At 38.7% G+C, this 23,490-nt stretch overlaps 1 protein-coding gene across 1 annotated transcript; it reads right to left on the bottom strand.

Moving 5' to 3' along the window:
- Positions 1–959: 959 nt before the first annotated feature.
- On the bottom strand, positions 960–23,286 carry smarca4a (SWI/SNF related BAF chromatin remodeling complex subunit ATPase 4a). Its single transcript, XM_077211896.1, has 34 exons — positions 23,017–23,286; positions 20,791–21,074; positions 20,541–20,673; positions 19,246–19,695; positions 18,754–18,852; positions 18,346–18,598; positions 18,070–18,196; positions 15,301–15,474; positions 15,041–15,214; positions 14,715–14,891; positions 14,558–14,605; positions 13,964–14,094; positions 12,710–12,764; positions 11,792–11,901; positions 11,516–11,663; positions 11,241–11,404; positions 10,655–10,721; positions 10,411–10,521; positions 10,053–10,295; positions 9,802–9,915; positions 8,885–8,992; positions 8,712–8,798; positions 8,564–8,610; positions 8,299–8,465; positions 7,935–8,098; positions 6,936–7,163; positions 6,757–6,834; positions 6,435–6,653; positions 6,084–6,352; positions 5,423–5,528; positions 5,128–5,229; positions 4,571–4,703; positions 4,311–4,444; positions 960–1,565 (listed from the first exon to the last, which is right to left on the bottom strand). The coding sequence occupies exons 2-34, from the start codon at positions 21,010–21,012 to the stop codon at positions 1,533–1,535; spliced, it is 4,875 nt and encodes a 1,624-aa protein (XP_077068011.1). The 5' UTR covers positions 21,013–21,074; positions 23,017–23,286; the 3' UTR covers positions 960–1,532.
- Positions 23,287–23,490: the final 204 nt, after the last annotated feature.

Here is a 23,490-nt window from a genome sequence, read left to right as displayed (position 1 = left end):
GCCTATTACAATAACTGTCCAGGTTGAAGTGTAGCCTTCATGCAATTGGTGTTGTTTTGAGCAAATGAATTGCATTCCCGCTGGAAAACAAGCGTTCAAGCACGAAAATGTATCCATTACACTGCCTCATTTACAAATCAGATAAAATAAGCTTGTTAGGAATTTCCAGTGCTCCAAAGTTAGGCAATGTTAGTATATTTACAAACGTCACTAAACCAACAGTTCAGTGTTTGACTTTCTGCAGAAATGCCCTATGATCCTTCATGAGTAAATGGACAACAAAAAAATACAGAAAAACGGTTGAGGCCAGTGGGGATAAAAAGTCATGTAGCAACAGTGCTAAATCAACACGAATCACATAGTAAAGGACAAATTGTGCAAAGTCTTGTAATCCAAAGACTTCTATAACATTAAGAGCACTGATGAATTATATTGTCATGTGACTGATCAGTTATAAAAGCAGAAGTTTTGGCAGTTTGCTGGTCTGGAGCATTCAGGTGTGTTAAAACACAATGCCAAGGAAGAAAGACATCAGCAATGATCTTAGAGAAGCAATTGTTGCTGCCCATCAATCTGGGAAGGGTTATACTGCCATTTCCAAACAATTGGAAGTCCATTATTCTACACTAAGGTAGATTATTTACAAGTGGAAAACATTCAAGACAGTTGCCAATCTTCGCATGAGTGGAAGTCTCAGTTATTTAGTTAAAGTTACGGTTATGGGTTCATCTGTCTACCTGTAAGAATCAATAAGGTGTATATCGAATTTGGTCTTTTAGTATTACTGCCTTACTACATCAGTGCTTTGTACAAATAACTGGCAGGCAATGGAGGGCATTCCCACAAAGGGTGTGACGTCAGATGAAAACCATGAATTGGTCAATCTCTACTCACAACTATATGCAGTTCACCAGTTTTGAAGTCTTGACTTGTGTGCAAAACAACTCTGAAGCATGGAGTATTTCTGAGACGCTTTTATTGTGCATTTTGGAAATCCAGTGACACTGACAGTACAGAATCCTACACCCTATTCTCCCCCATTTCTCCTGACAAGGAGGAAGTACCTTTATCCTGTTAGCAATCTTAATTTAAACAGAGACATCAAGAGAAAAACGGAAAGAGAACTAATGGCTGCGTTTTCCACCAACAACATGCGTTCTGGGGTGGGGGATGAAGGGGTGCTAAAATCAAGAAGACATTGAAACATGATCCACTCTTACTGGTCAACTGAGTCAGTCTGTCAAATATCTGTCCATCTTATGTCACGTCCTTGTGAAAAATCATAAAAACAAATATGGAAGGAGAAGACAAAAGCTCAATACGTAGACTGTCTTTCTATACATAAATTGATATCGTCTGCTTAAATATCCAAATGGAGGGGCATTCTTTTTTTCTGCATTTTATAGTGTCATTTTCTCATTTAATCAGTGTCCTCTCTCTAAAAAAGGGTAAAACTTGGCCCTCATGGAGAGGGTATCTGTTGAATCTGTTGCAGAAGTGAGCGAGAGACATAAATTGGTCCTGAAGGTGGTTTAATCGTCATCGCTGCCACTAACCGAATGCTCCTGTACAAAACAATTGAAAAACAATTAGCATAAGTGAACAACAAGAGGGTAAATATCTTAATATCTGTACTTTTTTTTTTAAGGGATAGTTCACTCATACCTGAAACTCACACCCATATACCATTCCTGATATATATGCCTTTCTTTTTTCAGATAAACAGGAAGATTTTTAGGAAAATAATTCATCTCTAGGGCTTTTCACACTGTGCTTAACCTCGGGTTATCGTCATACTTTTAACTTTTAACCCTGGGTAAAGGAACGTTTCACACTTGTAATTTATGAAAAGCAGCTCTAGAGGAATGTTAACACCCCTTTTGCAATGTTTTGCTCCCATGCTGCTGACACACGGTCTTACTCGTACCCGTCACATTGGTGCCGTGACCCGGGTGGTAGTGCGGTTTAAGGGGGTGAGTGTAACTGAGGCCCGCTAGTAAGAGCTGTGTGAATAAACCTCACTCCCCTGACCCCAAGAGGTACACTAGCGACTAACACTAGAGGCTGTGGACTTTAGCAGGCTTGTTAGCGCTGTTATGGTAGGACCATAATATGAGGATGCACAATGTGCTATTTAACATATCACGGCATTCATTCATAATACGAGGATACGCAATTCTTGTGCATTTATATAAACCTATGACAGTGTTCATCCAATAAATGACACTAACACTGCAAATAAGAACGTTAACCCAAGGAATTTACAGTGTGAAACGTGAAGCAAGATAACCCATGCAGGATTCTGTTTACCCAGGTTTTACAATGACCCAGGGTTAACTATTTCAAGTGTGAAAATATAGTCCATATAATGCTAGTGAATCGGTGCCGCTCATTTAACACTAATAAAAAAAAATTTAAAAAAAATTTGTCAACTTTTTATGGTCTTGTGGCTGTCAGAACAAACAAAAGATGACGCTCTCCATATATTTTTCTGTTTTCTCCGGTCATGTTCATGTACACTACATGAGCTTATTTTTGGCAATTAGATCAAAAGATCTGAAAAAACACATACATTCAACTGCCCATAGACTCTAATGGCTCGTTTCCACTGAGCGGTACGGTACAGTACAGTACGGTTCGGGTCGGTAAACCACGATCCAGCTAGCGTTTCCACCGCCAACAGTACCCTTACTTGATAGGCGTGGTGTTTCCGGGGATTAAGCGATCGACGTCATTTTCGCGCGAAGAAGAAAGCGACATCGTAAACAACAATGGATGAAACAGCAGATCTTGTTCTTGCTTCTCGGCATGTTTGTCACAAGAAACAAGCGGAGGCATTAGGCTTTTCTCAATACCAAGTAGCCTACGCAAAGTCCGACTCAGGAGAGGACGCGAGTCCAGTTATTCTGCTAATGGAACAGCTCGTTCTTGAAAGCGCCACTCAGCTCGCTCTGCTACTCCAGTTGTCTCTGTATGTACATGTTAGGCAACAATAAAACGAAATATGTTATACAACACCACTCTGCTGCTTTTCGATTTCATTTAAATACATTTTAAACATAAGCACACAAATGTGGTTTAAGCAACGCATAGCCTATTGATTAGGCCATATTCACTGCATGTATACGGTAGCCTATATTTATAACAAAACTAAATATAAAACACAACCCTGCCTCTTTTCGTTTAAATTAAAAAATATTAAACCTATTCCAGGCAATATATGCATTGGTACAAATGTTGCAATAAACAACATTACAGATGATCTTGTAATAAAATAAAAAAATGACAAAACTCAACCCTATGTCTTTTTGTTAAATTTCAGTTTTATCAATAATTGCCATTATTAAAGTATAAGTGAAAGGTACAAAAAGCTACACAGTAAAGCTTTAATAACATAAAGCAAACAATTCAGTCAAATATACAAATTCAGCGCTCAAATATATGAAACTTCACTTAGCCTTCTGCCAAAACTATTGGCCAGGGAACGAATTATAGATTCACAAGACCAAAGATCGCCTTTTAGGTCTATACAAGACGAATTATATCTCATGTTAACCACTACAGAGACGTCAGAGTCAGCGGCAAACATCAGGACGACTAGCCGAGGAAAGGCTGTTCCAGGCGGGGTACATGAGCGCAGAGCGCCCGGTGATTGCTTGGAATGGATCTCAGTCAAATGATCATAAATCTATAAATAAACCACAGATTTGAGCTTTAAAAAAACTACATTCTCGCCTGAAAAACTCTTAAAACTACATTGTGACACAATAACAGTAGTATTATATTTCGACTGTATATTAAAAAATGGCGCTTCTAATGCCCTTGTAACACGCGCAAGTGACGATACTCTGTCAACCAATCAAGGTTCTGCAGGGAGTCTAGCTCCACCTTTTAGTACCGGCTTTTTGGTACCATTCACAACTTTTGACAGTGGAAACGCAAATAATTGCATACCGTACCGAACTGTACCGTACCGCTCAGTGGAAACGAGCCATAAGTGGTTGAAAGTGGACAGAAGAGACGGAATAAAACACCAGGTGTAAACTGGAATGCGTCACCCTCGTCTACTTGTGATCCGGTCAACCAAAATGCCATTTAATACCAGGTGTAAACAGGGCCATTGATCCACTGAGGCCGTATGGATTAAAATCAGTCATGGATTATTTTCCTAAAAAAATCTGTGTTTGCATTTATCTGAAGAAAGAATGTCATACACATTGGGTGGGGATGGCATGAGGATGAGAAAAAGACAAGAGGCTTTTTACAGAATGAACTCTCTCTTAAGTTCAATATTCATTATTCATAAGTACCTCTTCCTGGTCCTCACTGTCATCGTCGCTAACGACAGGTTTAGGGCGCGAGCTGCGTCCAGTTCGGCGTCTTCCTTTCCCTCTCTCCACCTTGTCCTTTCGACTCAGCTTTATCTTAACCTTCACGGAACGAGCTAAAACACAAACGTGTGTTAATCATGGACTCACTTCAATTCAATTTGAGTTGTGCATGCATGATACTCTGCTTAGAAAATAGTTGAATTTCACAAAATATTTTAATTACAGTGATCAATACTTACATTCAGATTCCGATCCTTCATCTACCTCGTCCTCTTCCTCCTCACTCTCTTCTCCCTCGCTCTCTACTTCTTTCTCGATCTTCTGCCGCACACTGGTGAACACAGACTGTAGCACGATAGAGTCCTCGTAGATCTGAAATATAATAATCTCATCTGAATCAGCTAAACGAAGTACGACTAACTAGGGTTATTCTTTTCAACAAGTTTAAAGGTAAACTGAAATTTAAAAAAAATAATAGACATTTACAAAAATAAAACTAATTTAAAAATTACAAACAAAATTAATAAAACATTAAAATAAAAAATATATAAAAATACGAATTAAAAATTATAAAAACTACAATAGTATATTAATGATAATAAAACATCTTAGGTATAGTTAAAGTGAAGGGAGAAAGTGAACATAATTGTCAATGTCATGATGCAAAAACATCTTAATAGTCCTAAAAGTAACTTTAAAGATTAAACAAAATGCCCTACAAACTTAAGAACAAGCTGATCAATTAGAGCTTTTTGATTGGTGTAATTAATTTAACAACATGGATGATGAATATTACCAGTGATCCCTCCAGGTTGAAGGTCTGAGCGTTCTGGCAAAGCAGCATGACGTCTTTCTCCAGGTCGTTCAGACTGCGGTACTTGTGGCTCCTGATGCGCTCCTGTACAGAACAGAGAACAGGATTCAACACTTGAATCTTTATTTACTTATATAATATTATGAATTACCTATTGAGATTTAGTTAGTGCATTACAATGGGTGTTTGTGAACCAGCCAAAGCATTCATAAAACAAAATAAATTTAAGTAAAAAAACAAACTTTAAATTAATCAATTTAATGAATGATTGACAAACCTTGATCTTCCTGAAGTCCACAGGTTTGCGAATAAGTTCGTAATATTCAGGTAGCTCTTTACGAGACGGCAGTTGAATAAACACTTCACTCAATTGCCTCCCATTGCTGTTGAGAAATACAGTGACACATTTTTTTTACTCCAAAATGTTATCTATCTACATCAATTAAAGCATAAAATATCTCTATAAGCATGGAAACACTGCATGTATCTGTTCTGGAACCATTTTGTTAAGACTGTGTTTGTCTAGACTTTGGATTATGTTAAAAATCAGGATATAATCATTATGAATAATATAATAGGGTTCAATATAATTCACCAAAAAAGTAAACCCTTAAAATTAAGTTCAAACAACAAATTTTTAAACACTTGATGTACATTTTATAAACAGTATTGTAACTATGGTTTCATTTTAAAATAAAAACATTTTAAACAGAAGTCTGAAAAAGCACTTTATCCTGTGCGCTTTCTTGAATCATAAAACACAACGACAAGATCATGGGTTCGATTCCCAAAAAAGAAAAAAGTACATTTACAAAGCAGTGTAAACTTCTTCAGATTAAACCATCAGAGCGTCGACACTTCGCATGCATATTCATGATTCAAACTGATGAAAAAAAAAAATGAACAAAAGAGACAGGAACGTGATCGAAGACACTAACCCATCCTTGTATTTGATAACGGCATCCACAGTCTTCTTCATCTTCTTGGTGAGCGTGGCAGGGTTGGGAGAGAGTTTTTCGGCAGGAGGACGGCCGCGTTTCTTCTGCTTCTTACTGTCGTCTTCTTTATCTCTGCTCCGCCCACTGGAGCTGGGCGTGGCTGGGCCTGGAAGGTCGAGGTCACGGTCACGGTCACGCTTCCTCTTGCGGGTCGTTTTCTTGTGGCGCACCTCCTCCTCAATCTCATCAAGGGTGCCTTCCTCGATGGCCTGAGCAGCAGTAAAATATGTCAATATGCTTGCCATTTTACAACAAAAGAATCAACACAATGTGATGTGATTCCTAATTCACCTTCAGCCACTGCTTCTCTGTGAGGGAGTCGCTGTAGTCCACCTCCTTCCTCTGACGGGAGCCGCGGCCGAACATCTTCTCCTCTTCTTCTTCACAGGTGAGTCTCTCCACCTCCGCATCATCCTTCATGATCCAGGTGGGCAGCTCATCCTCCTCCATCAGCCGGGGTTTGCGCTTCGGGTTACGAGCCTCTTCACGACGCCGGTCCAGATCCATGCGCTGGTCGATGAAAAAAAATTACATAAAAAAATGGAATAAAGTCAAACAAAATAAAGACTGTTGAGTTGACAAAAGTTAAACGAAAACAAGTAGCACTCCTGACCATGAAGTGATCAAACTCTTCCTCGCTTCTAGCGATCATCTGATTAACGGTCTCGTCATCGGGTACTTCATCTTCCTCCTGAGATATGAGAGAAAACAAAGTAGAGTAAACATCAGCTACAGAAAACGGAGCCTGTTGACAGGACACTGAAATTGTCCATGATGAATGAGTGTCTGTACCTCATCCTGCTCTTCGTGCTCCAGGATGGCCTGCAGGAAAGCCCTGCGCTCATGGCTGGAGGATTTCTGGTCGAACATACCGGCCTGGATGACCTTCTGGTCCACGTTCAGTTTGTATTTGGCAGCGGCCAGGATCTTCTCCTCCACGCTGTTCACGGTACACAGACGCAGCACACGCACCTCGTTCTGCTGCCCGATACGATGGGCGCGATCCTGGGCTTGCAGATCCTATGAGGAAACAAAGAGAGGCGATCAGAGACATATTGCAGAATTCAGACTCATAAAAAAAAGAAATATTATAGCAATCAGAGACTCCAAAGATTCTAGTGAATAACTTTGTAGATACATTTATTGAATATTTTACACAGATTCAACTAAAGCTTAAATGGTAATACTTAACAATAAGCAATGTAAACTATTTTAAGCACGATATTATGATTGAGGGTGATAATTTCTCCATAAACTAATCCATTTTTAACATTTCAAGTTGAAAAATGAACAAAGTATTATGAATAAACACGAATTAACAAATGATCATTACTATGTTCATAAATGACCATTCTCTTATACATTTTATTCTACAATTAATTGTTCTATTTTATTCTATTTTACAGTCATGCTATTCAAATGATTCTAAAGATTCTATTCCACAATGAATATTGTAAAAAAAACAACATCACACAAGTTAACATTAAATTCTACTTTTACAATAATTCTAAAGATTATATTGTACAATAATTCTAGACAGAAGATTCGATTCAACAATGAATCTATTCTAAAGATCCTTTACTACTGATTCTGAAGATTCTATCTTACAGTGATGATAAAGATTCTATTCCGCAATGATTTTATACAGAATTTAATAAAGATTAAATTCTGCAATGAATTTAATTATAAAAAAAATTAATTACAAATGAATATTCAATTATACATTAAATTCTACAATATTTCTAGACGCTTAATAAATATATCTAAATATTTCAAGGGCCAGTATTGTACCTGGTGAGGGTTCCAGTCGCTGTCAAAGATGATAACAGTGTCAGCAGACTGCAGGTTCAGCCCCAGACCTCCTGCTCTGGTGCTCAGCAGGAAGATGAAATAATTAAAGGACGCATCATTAAAGTTCTTCAGCAACGTGCCACGATCCTCAGCCTTAGTGGTTCCTACAGGGACAAAAGAAAGATGTCAGCACGATTAGACAGTCTTAACTTGACTGATAGTCTTTAATTAACAAATAAATCTAAGACCTTTAATTAAATATAAATATAAAAAAGTCAGATATTAAAAGAAATAAAAGTCAGTCTTACAAGAAGATATGCAACAATTTCTTGATTCTACGTAAACCTGGTCGAAGTCGACTCACCGTCCAGGCGCAGGTATTTGAAGTTGCGGTAGGCGAAGTAGTCCTCCATGATGGTCATGAGCGAGGTCATCTGACAGAAGAGCAGCACTTTGTGGTTGGTGGCACGGAGCTTCGGCAGGATACGGTCTAGCAGCTCAAACTTACCAGAGGCACGGTACAAATCAAGTCTAAAGTGAAGTGATACAGAATATGGTAAAATCACAGATAAAACCAACGAGAATGCAAAGTTATACATTTTTCCATTACCAGGAAGTGCTCTACATACCCCTGAACAATGCCTCCAGTGAAGCCCAAGTGCTCAGAGAAAGATTCCTGCAAAACAGACAACAAAAATATGTCAAACAAGGTGCCACAAATCCAGAAGATAAGCCTACAGGATGAAAAAGACAGAGAATATGTGAACAAATGATCACCTCAATGTGCTGGAACATGTACGGGTGGTTACAAATCTTCCTCAACTGCATAATAGTGTTCATCAGAGTCTTAGTGCCTCCTTTACCCTGTAACAGGTAGATGGATATTAGACCAATTCAGAAAGACACACTGAACGTTCCTCACATTCTCGGCGTGAATCCCTTCTGCTCACCTTCTTGTCTTTCTCGGAGCCGTCGGTGAGCAGCACTCCTTTAGCCTGCATGTGCCTGTACAGAACTCTCTGTAGAGCCGACATGTCGCACTTGATCACATATTCCACCTGAACGCAAGGAAACAGAGACAGACAAATTCACATTTCAACATACAAAAAAGAAGCTTCTGTAGCAAACATGCCATTTAGTTCTTTTCAGTGAATCGATTAATAACCGGGCAGGTCTCTATGTGGCATTTCATGTGTATTAAAATGTTTTTTATAAAAATATTAAGTACCTTTTAAAAGGTTAGGTGTTTGTTTTTTGTTAAGAAATGTATACTTTTATTCAGCGGGGATGTATTAAATTGATCAAAAGTGAAAGTTTTTTTAAAAATATTCTATTCAAAGAATCATGAAAGAAAATGTTTCATGAGCATTAATCATCATATTAGAATGATTTCTGAAGGTTCATGTGACAGAAGACTGGAGTAATGATGCTGAAAGTCAGCTTTGCCATCACAGGAATATATTACATTCCAAAATTTTATTTACTGTATTTTTGCAAATTCAGCCTTAGTGAGCATGAAAAACTTTCAAAATAATTTTGAAAACAACTTTTAAACAGTAGTTTATGTAGATAAATATTGCTGTCTATTACTACACATTTTCATATTGGTGCATATAAACAAAAGAAATAGTTAAATATTCTGTGTTCATTTAGTAAAGAAAACGGTGTGGAAAATATGCCAGGAATATTGTACATTTTTACGGTTTCTTACATTAAGCGTGTTTAATATTATTTGATACTTCCTTAGATTAAGGGGGAACTTAATTTATTAAAAAAAACATGGTATTTCAGACCAAACTAATTGAGAATTTAAAGAAAGAAAAATAGATTTGTTTTATATGAGTAGTTTGCAAGCACAAAAACAAACCTTCTCCGGCAGTTGGGCCTCCACTTCCTTCTTGAGTCTCCTGAGCAGGAAGGGGCGGAGCACTTTGTGCAGACGACGGATGATCAGAATGGTCTCTTCTTCATTCAGGTCAACCTTTAAGACAAAACATTGTACAACTACGTTTACAGCGAGATGACACAAAAACACAATTTCAATTAGTTGTATCCACTCCAAATGTGCTAGTACACCTACTAAAACTTCTCATGCGTCTGGATTTGAAATCAGCTTACCTTCTCTCCAGTCATGGCGAACGGAGCGTTGAACCACTGCTCGAAGGTGCTGCAGCTCTTGAAGATGGTGGGCAGCAGGAAGTTGAGCAGCGCCCACAGCTCGGGCAGCTTGTTCTGCAGCGGCGTGCCGGTGAGTAGCACACGCCTGGGCGCCAGGTAGTGTGTGTTCAACACCTGAGTCAGTTTACAGTGGTGGTTCTTCATACGGTGACCTTCGTCCACGATCATGTACTTCCAGCGGAGCTGAAAGAGACAGAGAGAATATTATGAACTGAACATGTAGCTCACAGTCAAAATGCTTTGCAGAAGAAAATGTAAATGGGTGACAATGATAACTTGACAATCGACAGGTCTGTACCTTGGCCAGCACTTGCTTGTCTTTGATGATGTACTCGTAAGTGGTGACTAGCACGTTGAACTTGCCGCTGCGCAAAATGGGAAGGAATGCACGGCGAGCAGCAGGAGAGCCCTAAGACGAAAACAAGAAAAGAAAATTAGTTAATAATCCTGTTATATTCTCCATGGTTCTCCAGTTACAGTTTTATTTTGCATTCCTTTTGGGAAAACCAGTTTATTACTACATGAATGTATCAAATAACTACCTTGTAAGAAATTTTCACCACAGATGGAGCCCACTTATCAAACTCGTACACCCAGTTCGACAGAGTCCTGTAAGAGAAAACAAATAAATATTACTGTAATGATTTCTGTTGAAATGTTTTCTCATATAATAGACCAATAATACAAAAATGGCAAAAAGAAGGTTTAAAACTAAACCTCACTAACAGTGGTAGTGAGTGAGTATCCATGCATGGTTTTATCTGTGGTTATCAAGTCTCACTGTCACAATATTTTCATTTAAGCCTATAACAATTATAAATAAATTAATTCTTACCAATAGCTATGAGTTTGTATAATTCATATATTCGTATATTCAGAGGAAAATAGTTCTGTACACCGGTGTAATTTACCAAGTTTTTATTTATTATAGTCTTTTATGATCTGCATACTGTTGGGTACTACATTTCCAAGTAAATACAATACTTTATTGAAACTTGTTTCAATAAAATAAGTTAAACCCCCAAACCAATCCACCTCAACTTTTTGATTTGATAATTCGGCCCTCGAATGAAGCTAATTGAATAGTGTACCTTGAATACCTGGTGTAGTGTGTGAAAAGTGACTCACGAGAGGGGGACGATAATGAGGAAGGGTCCGTTGAGGCGTTTGTACTCCATGAGGTAGGTGATGAGTGCGATGGTCTGGATGGTTTTTCCCAAACCCATTTCATCAGCCAAAATGCCATTCAAGTTATTGTTATACAGAGACACAAGCCACTCTAGACCTTTGATCTGCAGACAGGACAGATGCAAGAACTTCAGCACATGCCATTTATCAAATCTCAGCAGTTCACTTAGGTCCTCTAGGTGTATTAGCAGTATGTTTGGTCTGTATGCCTGTACCTGGTACTGTTTGAGCTGTCCGTTGATTAGCAGACTCGACTGTCTATCCACCCTCTCTGTGACGGCGTGAGCCACGGCGTAGTAAGACTGCAGGCCGCGCGCGAACGCTGCGCTACCGTATTCATCGTCAACATCCTGCTTGGCATGCCTGCGAGAGAGAGATCATATTTATATACACCATTATGACAGAATAGAATTACAAAAGGACCATGGGATGGGTCAGACATGAACCAATTTGTATGAAGTAAAAAGTACAGCTTTAAGCCAGGAACATACTCAATGATGTGCTGGACGTCCACCTCAGACACATCCTCACAGTCTGGATCTGGAATGATCTTCTTCTCCTCTGTTGGGGCCTGAGAGGGCTGATGCTCCTCCTCATCATCCTTTAAGAAGAAAATACAATGCTACATTAATACAATAAAATATAAAGATATGTATTCAACTCTCATATATGAAATATTTTTCAAATTTTATACATTTTGTGATTATAAATATTGGTTATGAAATGTATAAATGTAAAACTACTAACCACATAAATAACAGGGTTCTTCCCCCAAAAAAAGTTATAATTATTATGTATAAATGAATTATACATTTTGAAAAATGATTTATGTGGTTGTCCGGTAGTTTTATATTTTATACATTTCATAATCTTTTTAATTAATTTTACTTGTAATTCAATAATTTATAATTAATTATATTTTTTTCCATTTTAATTCTATAAAATTTAATTTTATAAATATAAATCAATTAAATTAATAGGTTATGAAATGTATACAAATGTAAACCTGCTGGACAACCACATAAAACAGATTGTTTCAAGTTTTTTAATTATATCATTAATTTGTGATCATGAATCAAATTAAACTTAGGTTATGGAATGTATTGTGAATTGTTGAAATGGCTTTTAAATACGAGCCTACTGTATTGGACACCAGTATCAGAAGGTTCAAATGTGCATAAAGACAAGCATTTGCTATCTGTATCAGGTCATGGCAGCAGTATCTCAGGGTAAAATACCCATTAATCTTAGTCTGACGATGGCCTACTAGCTGACAGCTCAAGGCTGTGAACACACACACACACAAAACAGTTTTCTCTTCAAAAGCGTTTCAAGCCCTTTGAGAAAGCACATTGTGTTGCTCAAGAGATGCTGAACATTCAGATATGAGAGCTGAAGAACAGCCATACCTCATCCTCCTCTGAGCCACTATCTTCACTATCTGACCGCGGGGCAACCTCGTACCTACAGAAAATCAACAAAATAACATTCAAACAAACCAGCTGCTTTAGTCAGATAAACATAAATACTAGGGATGGGCATTCGATTAAATTTTCTTAGTCGATCGTCGGGAGAATTAACGATCGACTATCGATTAATCATTAATATTTTTATATTCAAATTCATTATTTATTTTTATATTATATACTTTTTATAAATTAAAAATGCAATGAAAATACAAAAATACAGCGCGTTTTTCCTCGATTAGATCTTTATTACAAGATGATCAACTTGTGGCAGTAAAACTGGACGTTCGGTTAGGCTAAACTTGAAGATATATATGCGCTGCGGTGCTCGAAAGCAACGGAACCTGCAGCTGCGAGTTTGCGTTCTTAAACAGAGACCCTCGTTTGTTCCAAAATAATAAAAAAAAAAAAAAAATCATGTTAAACAATAACTTAACCAAAAACATAATAATACTTAGATCTGACAGGTTTTGTCAAAATGTAACTCAAAACTATCCAAGAACGGAGTCGAGAAAGAGGGTGAGAGAGATTACTGTAACAATCAATTAGGCTAGGCTACTTAACAAAGCCTCATAAAAAATAACTAGTAACTCACATACAACTTCTACACCAGTCTACTGATTTTTATTGAGAAAGATAAGCATGTTGATGACATGATCTGAGGTCAGACGCGACCGCAACCTGACCGTCAAGCCTCGTTTACACTTTCGCCGGGCTCTACAGCGCGAGTCTCCACAGATTGCGCACGCACCTCCCCAAACAGACGAGGCGTTTATACTCGACGCGCTCGCCTGTGAAACACCGAATACCGCAATGACGTCATTTTTGCCGCGCTCACCTTCGCGCTCGTGCGGACGCGTCGAGTGTAAACAAGGCTTCAGTCCAGCCGCTGAAAACACCCGCTCTGAGGGGACTGACGTTGCCGGGATGCACAGGTACCTCCGCGCTAACTTGACCAGCCCGGGGAACACGTTCACTTTCCACTCACACTACGCAACGCAGCAGCATAAGTTTAATGATAATCGATAACAAATTAACGTGATCGACGAAATTCTTAATGATCAATAATCGATCGTCGATTAATCATGCCCATCCCTAATAAATACACTATATTAGGGACAAAATTGTTGTGATGTGCTACTCCAAACCTTTTCATTATTTTGAAAGAATGCAATGCCCAAAGTGTGTCTCACTCACCCTGGATTCACCTCCAGCCAAGTGTCCAGCTGTCCAGCTCTAGGAGCGTCCATGCCGGTGAGAATCTTCCCACTGTCCACGTGAATCACCTTCACCGGTAAATCACTCATTTGACTGGTCTCATCCAAAGGCTACAATTGGAGACAAAAACATATGCATCTCATCACTTTAAACTGATAAAAATGAAATAATTGTTATTTTATAAGTTATAAGAAAAATTACATATATACATTTACATATATAAAATAAATTAAATAAATTGAATAATGAGATACACATACATATACACACACATATATATATATATAAAGCCAAACTAGAAAAATATTATTTTACAATCTTAAAATTAAAGTTTAGAATATGTAAGTGATTTTTAACTGCAGTTGCACCATGTCCAAGACAATACCTGCAATTAGATATGATATACCCAAAATTGTTTAAATTAAACCTACAAATTTTAAACAAAACTTAAAAAAGAAAAGAAAAAAAAAGAATTCTTATTTTGAATTAAATCGCCACAAGAGACACATTAGCACAAATGATCAGCCAAGCTAATTGTAAAAAGCCAAATATCTGCCAATTTTAAGATCTCACCTCTCCATCTGGACCGAGAACAGGAACACCCTCTGCATTCTCTGGCTTCTGTGAGGAGAAAAGCAGACAGAAAGATCTCAAACACTACTAGAAAAACAAGGACAACTCCATTTAAATTCCATTACGGAACCCTTTCTATTCCGTTAAATCCACTCACCTTCTTCTTCTTCTTTTTCTTCTTCTTCTTCATGTCTTTGAGGGCCTGGACAGCTTTGTGAGCTCTGACGAGCTCGGTGAGGTTGGCCACATACTCGTCCGTCTGCTGCAGCAAGTAAGCCAGACGTTTGTCTTTCTTCTGATCGATCAGCTTCCTGTAACCCTCTTCATCTTCAGCCTGGGAGAAACACACACAAAACATAATTTTCCAGACATTTCTCCAAACAAAAACGCTTTAATTTTGTGTTTAAGGTTAAGTTTTTGTCATGTAAAAAAAAAAAAGTGTCTTATTTCAAGGAAGCATGGGAATTCTGTGCATCTCCTCACCATCAGCCTTCTCATTCTCTCCTTCTCGATACGCTCGTTCTCCTTCTTCTGCTCTCTCTCAGTGTTGGCATGGTACGTGGCTACGGCTTTGGTCACTTTCTGCATCTTTGCGGTGATGGAGCGATGGTATTCCTTGAAGTCTTTCGCATGCTGCAGGATGCTGTTGAGATATTCCTACAAATGCAATAAAAGAACAGGCGGTTCCGTCACAAACAATGTCTTGACAATGTCAAACAGAACAAGTCAGAACGGTCCAGTACCTGATGTTTCTGTCGCCGCTTGCGTTCCTGCTCGATCTTCTGCTGCTTCTCCAGTTTCTCAGTGATACGAGCTTCACGCAGGGACTGTCTCTTGCTGCGCTTGTAGGCTTTGCCGTTCAGCGCGGTCTCCAGGGCCGTATCGCGCCGCATGCACACTACGACTTCTTGCCGGAGCTGTGTTGGCATGGACAACATGGGTCAAAAACCATTAAAATGAGGCATGACTTGGCTGAAATCAATTACAACCACCTTCCAGAGCATTATGCATTATAATTATTGAGATGAGAGTTATTTCTTGGGAACTCCAGTAGACGTCGTAGAACGACCAATAGTGATGCGTCCGAAGCCGGATACGTTATTCGGAAAGGCATGGAAAATGAATGAAAAACAATGTTTTGCCTATACTTTATACCAGAACTTGAAAAGAACTTTATACTAAGAGCTTGTGACTAGGCAGTGAACCCGAGGTTACCCCGTGAGTCAGTCCTAGAGCTCCTCCTGTCCGATTTTAGGGGGAAAATCGGGTCCATCGGAGACGTCCAATAGATTTCTTAAGTGCGCCAAAAGAACACCACAGACACAGCGTAATCACCAGAGGAAAATCTCAGAGTAAAACTGGGAGTTGTGAAAAATATGACACACCGGTGTTTTGCCAGATGAGAAGTTTATCTATCCATCATCTTTTTACTCTTTTAATTCATTTTATAAACGTTTTAATTGTCCTTGCTTTTATTTTGTGATTATTTTAATTCCATAGTGTATGAAGTGTGCTATATAAATAAACTTGCCTTGCCTCGCCTAGACCTTGTAACTCGAGTGGATACTCAAACTGTCGGCAAAACCTCATACAGAAGCTCCACCCGCCTCAATCGTGAATGAAATCCAGCACGCATTTTGGCAGTGCCGATCCTGACCTCCCTGGGGCCCTAAGCAAAATTCTGCTAAGGGGCCCTCTACCTGACCCCGTGGGTGAACGTGATTTCACCAAGTACCACATGTTCCTGGATCAACATCTTTGTTGATCCTGGATCAACTTTCCAATCAACCAATCAGATTTGAGGGACAAGTTTACAGTTTATGTCAAGTTTAGGCTTAGAATCAGGGTGAAGTCCTTAAACATCAGTGTTATTCACTGATCATTACCCTCTGATTTTAGGGAAAAGTTATGGGTAGGGTTAGGTTTAAGGGTAGGGATTGGGTAAGGACTACATTTTGGGACAGGAATGTTGATCCAGGATCAACAAAATATGTTGATCCAGGACCATGTCTTACTTGGCAAAAGCTATGTAAACCGATTGCCATTTACACACAGTCACACCTGACACTTCAGTGCTCCCAATACAATCCTCCCTCCTTTAAACAAAACAGTCAAAGAATAAGTACAAAAATATAGAACAGAATGAGGTTCAAACAAACAATATTTATTGAATAGAGTATTTCTATAGAATATTGGCTGATGATCCAGCATCTCCTCTACTGACAAACTTAAGCATAGCACCTGCAAATTATAGATAACTCATTTTATAAGCAGCATCAGACCCATTCAAACTGGCTCCCAATTTCCTTTTATTCATTTTCAAATATAAAATACTATTAATACTATGACTTGGCTCTTGTAATATTTAACTAGTGAACTAGTGATGCAGATATCAATAATCCCTGTGAGTGATGACATCATTGATATAAAAAATTAACTTTTGTACAAGTGAACATGTAATTCCTGATATCAAAAATAGACATTGGTTAATAAAAATGTAACTAAGGGGCCCTATAGTAAAAATAATCAAGAATTCACATTGCAAATAGTAAAAAAAAAATTATTGATATCAAAAATGCATGAACTGTAAATGAATAAAATCTAAAATGGCTTGCCATAGCATGTTAAAGGTTTTTTTTATTATGCATGTTGAAGCAATTTTTGATTTATGATTAATATTTACTGAGGGATGTCCATCCATTTTGACCAGTATGTCCAGCTAGCTATTCAACATTTAAAATTCAATATAGCCAATAAATCAGTAGTCAAATTGTCAATACATTGCTTTCCATCTTGTATAATTAGTGCAGTTTTTTTAGAGTTTTTAACTACACATTGACTGAGACTAGATAATCAGTGTCTTGTTTTAAAAGTATATACTGTATAATGTGTACTTTGATGAGGAGTGCCATCATTCACGCCCATATATTGTACAGTAGATTTGTACATTTTTCTAACCAGCTAGGTTAGCAAGACCGAAAAAACACAGTAGAAATGCACATAAACTTAACTTTGTTACGTTTACTATGGTAAAAAAAGAACTGGTTCTCTGAATAAGTACAGAATTTTCAGTATTCAAAAAACACGTTGTTTGAGGAGCCGAGAATTAAGGAGAGCTGACTGACAGGATGATGTCAGATGATTTGGTGCACAACAGATCCTGAACGTCATTGACACTTATATTGTAAAATATGCGCTTCCTTAATACAGAGAACGCATGATCGAGAATTCCAAGTGAAATTGAAAAGCCCATTCATATGCGTTTAATACCCTGCATATGAATATGAAGGGCATATGAATACCCTACCAAAGCATTTAATACCCTGCGTATTGATAGCGGCTCCCTGATGCCTGCAAATTATATGCAATATAATAACGAGAGTACGCGAAAGCATTAAAAATATATTTTTTCATCCAGTCCGTAGAATGCATTAGTCATTATCCGTGCCTTTCCGAATAAGGTACTTATTTGGCTTTGGGCACATCCCTAAATAATATGATGCAAGTCATACCTGTCTCTGAAAGTTCAGGAGCCTAAGTGCCTTGAGCTCAATGTTGGCTTTGGTCCTCAAGTCTCCTGCCAAAGAGCCTGGAAGGTTCTCCAGGTCTTGAATACGATGAGCAATACGAGCTTGCAACCTGACGGATGGAAACAACATCATCAAATGTTGGTGAAAGCAGCTACCAAGGTGGTGTTACCCAGAATTGAATCTAATAAGTGCGTTTTACTCTACAACATCAATATTTGCAATTTCTTGCCGAAACACATCAGGATACCCTCATCTCACCTGTACTCTCTCTCCTGGAGGATCTCCACTGGGTCAAGACCCCGAGGTTTCTGGATGGGTGTGATGCGGTTCTGCTTCTGATGCAGGACCATGGGCGGCTGGGCCGGTTGTCCTGGAGACTGGGTCTGAGGGGGCATGACGGGAGAGGCAGCGGGAGGAACTGAAGGTGGCGCCGGAGAAGGGCGGCCCGTGGGCTGAGGAGGTATCAGCTTCTGTGGGGCACTTGCAGGGGCGGCAGCGTTCACCATGGGCCCTGGGATTACAAATGCATCGTATATATGCGACTAAGAAATTACTTTCTCAGAAATTCATTTAATACAACCCTGATAGCGGTTGAGGTTTCCGGGATACAATACAAAGTCTAAATTTAAATTGCTTATTGGTAGTGACTTTAGACAATTTACTGACCTTCAGGCCAAGATTTGGGTGGTCCATTGGTGGGTTGTCCCTGCAGGCCTGGAGGAACACCAGAGGGTCCTGGAGGAGGCATGTTTGGACCGACCAATCCTGAAACATCCAAACGATTAAAACAACTGTTACGGAATAAGATTAAAATATCTTAATTGTAATAATCTGGCAAAATCTGTCAAGACCATGTCCAAAACATTTTAAGCCTAAAAAGAAAAAGTTGTTAAATTTTACTTTGCAATTAGACCGTTTAGAAGTTTTTTTTGCATTTTGAAAGACTGAAAGCTTATTTAAAAAGAATAAAATATTAAAATACTTTGTAAATAATTATTATAGTATTTGTATAGTATTTATAAATAAGAGAATTTTAAAGGTACTGTAGGCAATATTTTTCAGTGTTTTTTTGCTTTAATTTCACGCTGTAGGCTGACCGTAGGTGGTTATTTCAGTATTTTTGGAGAGCTTTGAAATTTTTATGAAATGTCACCTTACCAGGAGGTCGATTGTAGTTGGGTCCCCCAGGAACAGGCCCACCTGGTCCAAGAGGTCCTGGACCTTGTCCTGAAGCAGGGGGCATATTGGGCATCCCCTGCTGCATGCCTGGCATGGGCCGCTTTCCCTGCACCGCCATCTGCAGGTGGTCAGGTAGAGGTTGCCCACGTGCCAGCATCTTATAGGCCATGATCTGTGCCCGCAGCTGGTGAAGCTGGTTTTGGTTGAAAGGAGTGGGTCCGCCGGGTCCACCAGGCCCACCTGCATTTGGAGGTCCTCCGCTGGGTCCCGAACCTGCAACACCCCCTGCACCTACACTCCGGTTCTGCAGGTCACCGCCCTCCATGGGGAGAGCACCAGGACCAGAAGGCATCATGGGGCCAGATGGAGGGCCGTTAGAAGGTACCGGGCTGGGGGCATGATCAGAACCGCCCAGAGGAGAGGGATAACCTGGAAAAAATTTAAGAAAATGTAATTGTTTATTTTTATGTAACTATTAGATTTTTCACAAAAAAAAAATATTAGCCCTCACATAATTCACTGCTCATAGATGTTTTTCAATGCATTGCTCATGTAATTGCGAATGCATTCTGAATTGCATTATAGTGCAGAAATCCCAATTTGAGGTGTCATTCATGTCTGTTACGCACAGGTTTACGAACCAGTTTAAAACTTGGGGATGGGGTAAAAGTATGATCAATTACAACAGTGATGTTTGCTTTAAGGCAAATACAAAAATATTAGCTTATATTACTAGATTGTAACAAAGTTATACAACATATAAATGCAAACTTTAGAAAAAAAGTCAAATTTTCTGGACAAAAATTTCAAGCCCTTAGTTGTAAAATGTAGGCATGTAGACAATTACAGAGCTGCAGAAAACAAAACACTCATGTCTGTTGCTTGCTTGTAATATTTGTTTCTTTTTCTGTCATGACTTTGTGGTTTCCAACAATTGTCTGTCTTTCTATTTCAAAAGGGTAACCCCATTCACTCTACATTTCTGTCGGGAAAACAAGCGTGCGTGCAAGCGGCCCCCGCGAAGGAACAAAGCAGTGCACATCAAAGGGAAAGGTGAGCTAACAGGTTGGATGGCTTTTTTATACCCAGTCTAAACAGTTTAGCAGTGAGCATCTGTTTGCCATATAACACAGAGCGCACCAAACATCTGCATATCCTACATTCCACACGTGCATGTGTATACTACATAATATATCATAGATAGAATGAGTTAGAAAGATTAAAAGGATGACAGATAGATAAAAAGAACAACAGACAGAACAATAGATAGATACCTTGAGAGTGTTGGTCCATAGGACTAGGTGGGGGTCCCATGCCACTGTGCCCACCCTGTCTCATGCCCATACCCTTCATTTGACCGTAGCGTTGATCTTCGGGAATGCCTTTCTCGTGCATGCCTTCCATGGGCTTCAAACAATAAAAAAAAATAAAGAATGACTCCATGATATGGACCAAACAGCATAAATGAAACATGGAAAAAAACTACAAATGAATCAGATGCATATTGATAAAACCTGTCAGTACCTTGTGCATCTGGTGCATGTTGTCCTGGGGGTAACCTGAGGGGCCCTGTGGAGGTAGTGGGTGTCCTGAGGTGGGGGGCCCAGGGCTAGGGCCCATCATGCCATGGGCAGAGCCAGGTGAGGGTCCAGGACTAGGCCCTAACATGGCCCCTGGAGAAGGCCCAGGGCCCGGGGAAGGGCCCGGCCGAGGGGTCCCGCCCATAGGTGGGTCAGGAGTGGACATCACTCAGCAGAGCCAGTAGTAAGAGGCGGAAAAACAGTGTTCTGTATCTGTTTTCAGAAGGCCTGGGAAAGAAAATAAGAGGAATTCCAGCAGCTTGATAAACAACAACACCACATTAAACATGCCAAAACTATCTTAAAACAGCACATGTATAATATATACTGTATACAACAATTTTTGCTAATTATAATGATGGGAATGAAAGGAGAAATAAAAATATTTTCACAAGCTCATACTCATACCAACCAATTAATAAAAAGCTATTTTTTTGTACAATGCATTACAACTGTATTAATCACATGCACTTCAGATTAATCCAGTTATGGCTACAAAAGGATGGTACTTGACAAGAAAATGGGTTAATTAATCTGTGCCTTATGTATGTCAATGACTACATTTTAGTGAAGACTCCAAAGGAGGCTTTTTTTTATCAGATTGTATTTCATTTTACCCATTGAATCAACATTTGTCACTTTTTTATTTTAAAATATTTTAAAAAATTCAAAAGTGACTTTGTAAAATCACAAGTCGTTAGAAATTACCTTGCCTTAAAAAATGAAAAACAACAATAAAAAAGCCTTTACATGATTTTAAAAAGACTAAAAATAAATAAATAAATATAAAATTACACCGATGTGTTTTCTTTAGCAGTGAAAACTTAAATAAGATTTTGTACAGAAAAAAAGATTTCCTCAACACTAATATTAAAATTGTATTATTTATTTTGTGAACGCCGTACAAAATACACCGGGATACATCCTGACAACAGTCACCTATTTAATGCCATGCGGAAAATGTATAATTTTAATAACTAGGCAATAACAACGGAAAAGTTCAATAGTGTTTTGTAACAAAGAAACAACACTGACACAAATAAACCCACCCTGAGAACTATTTACTGGAGCCAAAATTGACAACAAGACCCGGTATTAACTATAATAATAATAATAATAAGTACGTCTTCTACCGGTTCTCATAATGTGATTTTATTTATGAAACAGCTGAAAATACATTCTGAGGTCTAAATAATGCAATCCAACTCACTTTAATGAAGTAACTTAATTATTAGCTAAAAATGCATATGCCGATTAACAAGCTTTAAGCGAGTTTATGTTTAAAAAAATAACAAATATTCACAAACACTTCATATTAATATTGGTGCAAAAACATATCAAAAACAGTTTGAATAAACAGTGATGAAAGAATAAACGTCAAATTTCCCCCTAAAGGCTAACATAAAATTAGCAGCCTGCTAACACGGAATAGCTAAACATTAGCCAACAATATCCCATTAACTTTACGAATGTTTGTTTTCAATATTATAATAAATCACCGTATAATTCAGCAGGAAATTTTAGCAATACGTTAACTATTTTAGTGAGTTTTGAGGACGCGAACCAACTATCGTTAAGGAACAAGAGAAAGATTAACGTTAGAGCTCCATTAAAACCAAAGACATAAAACAAAACTACTTTTAACTGGTTAAAACATTCCCGATATGTTTTCACAACACGGTATGTATTGGAGAAGAGTTAAAACGTTATATATACTATTTTAAATGGTTTGAAAATAATAAACAAGAGCGAAAAGAAAAGACAAAGAAGGGCAAAAGGCCGGTTTGTGTGTATGTGTGATTAACGTTACAGTCGGCCATGCTGTGCTTCTTCTTGTCTGGGTGCGCTTTAAAAAAAGATATAATTTGAGGTATCCAACTCGTGCACAGAGATAAATACCGCGAGCATCTTTTAAAAGATGATTGATCCCATCCGCCTTCCGTACGCTTGACCCCGGTACCCCGCTCGAGTTACATTCCCAAAACTTATTCATTCATTCTGCCGCTGCTCTGGCACTGTAATGTCGGACTGATTGGAGCACAAGCAAACCGGCGATAAAAAAAGAACTCGCTCGGGTTCTATCGCTATTCCAAAATGTGTCAATTTTTTAAAGTCCGCCATGACGTCATGTGTTCTATAAACATTGTGCCGTGTTTAGAGCGTGACTTACAGTGTAGATTCGCGCCGGTGTCTTCCCCGTACTCTTCGGCAAATCTAGAAACAAAGGGCAGCTCAGCTAGTTCCTTTTTCCTTCTCACTTCCCCCTCCCATCTGGTCTGATTGCATCTCTAGAGCGGCCTGTGAATGCATCAGTCGGCGGCTCGCGAGCGCCCCCTAACATCAACGACCGGAAGCCGTTGGGTTGAGCCTCATCATGTAGGATGGAATGTAGATTGTAGACTGCATGGCGGAATGGGGGAAGGGTGTTGCTGCTGGATATCTACTGTACACATTTTTAGTTTTGTAGCATAGTAATTTTTTGTTTTGAAGCATAGTAAATCAGGTTCTGAGAATGAATGTTGTAAAAAATGAAAGCCTTTCTGAAATAGCCATGTTTACCAAAGATATTTGATTCTGAGTTAGAATGTTTCTGTAATGTGACACCAAGTGTTGAACGAGGAATTCAATTATCTCGATTTTCCTT

This window comes from Siphateles boraxobius, unplaced genomic scaffold, assembly GCF_051911475.1.
Source record: "Siphateles boraxobius isolate OS27281-9 unplaced genomic scaffold, OSU_SipBor_1 66, whole genome shotgun sequence".
Lineage (NCBI taxonomy): Eukaryota > Metazoa > Chordata > Actinopteri > Cypriniformes > Leuciscidae > Siphateles > Siphateles boraxobius.
Note: the sequence above shows the minus strand (reverse complement) of the source record. Positions and strands in the feature narration are given on the sequence as shown.

What these genes read in the sequence shown, in the direction of transcription:
- smarca4a (XM_077211896.1), bottom strand. Translation starts at nt 21,012, where the DNA reads ATGTCCACTCCTGACCCACCTATGGGCGGGACCCCTCGGCCGGGCCCT. An exon ending in GCGACTGGAACCCTCACCAG is followed by an intron (nt 7,164 to 7,934) that starts GTACAATACTGG and finishes GTTTCCTCATAG; the next exon opens with GATCTGCAAGCCCAGGATCG. An exon ending in ACAGTGAGGACCAGGAAGAG is followed by an intron (nt 1,566 to 4,310) that starts GTACTTATGAAT and finishes TGTTTTGTACAG; the next exon opens with GAGCATTCGGTTAGTGGCAG.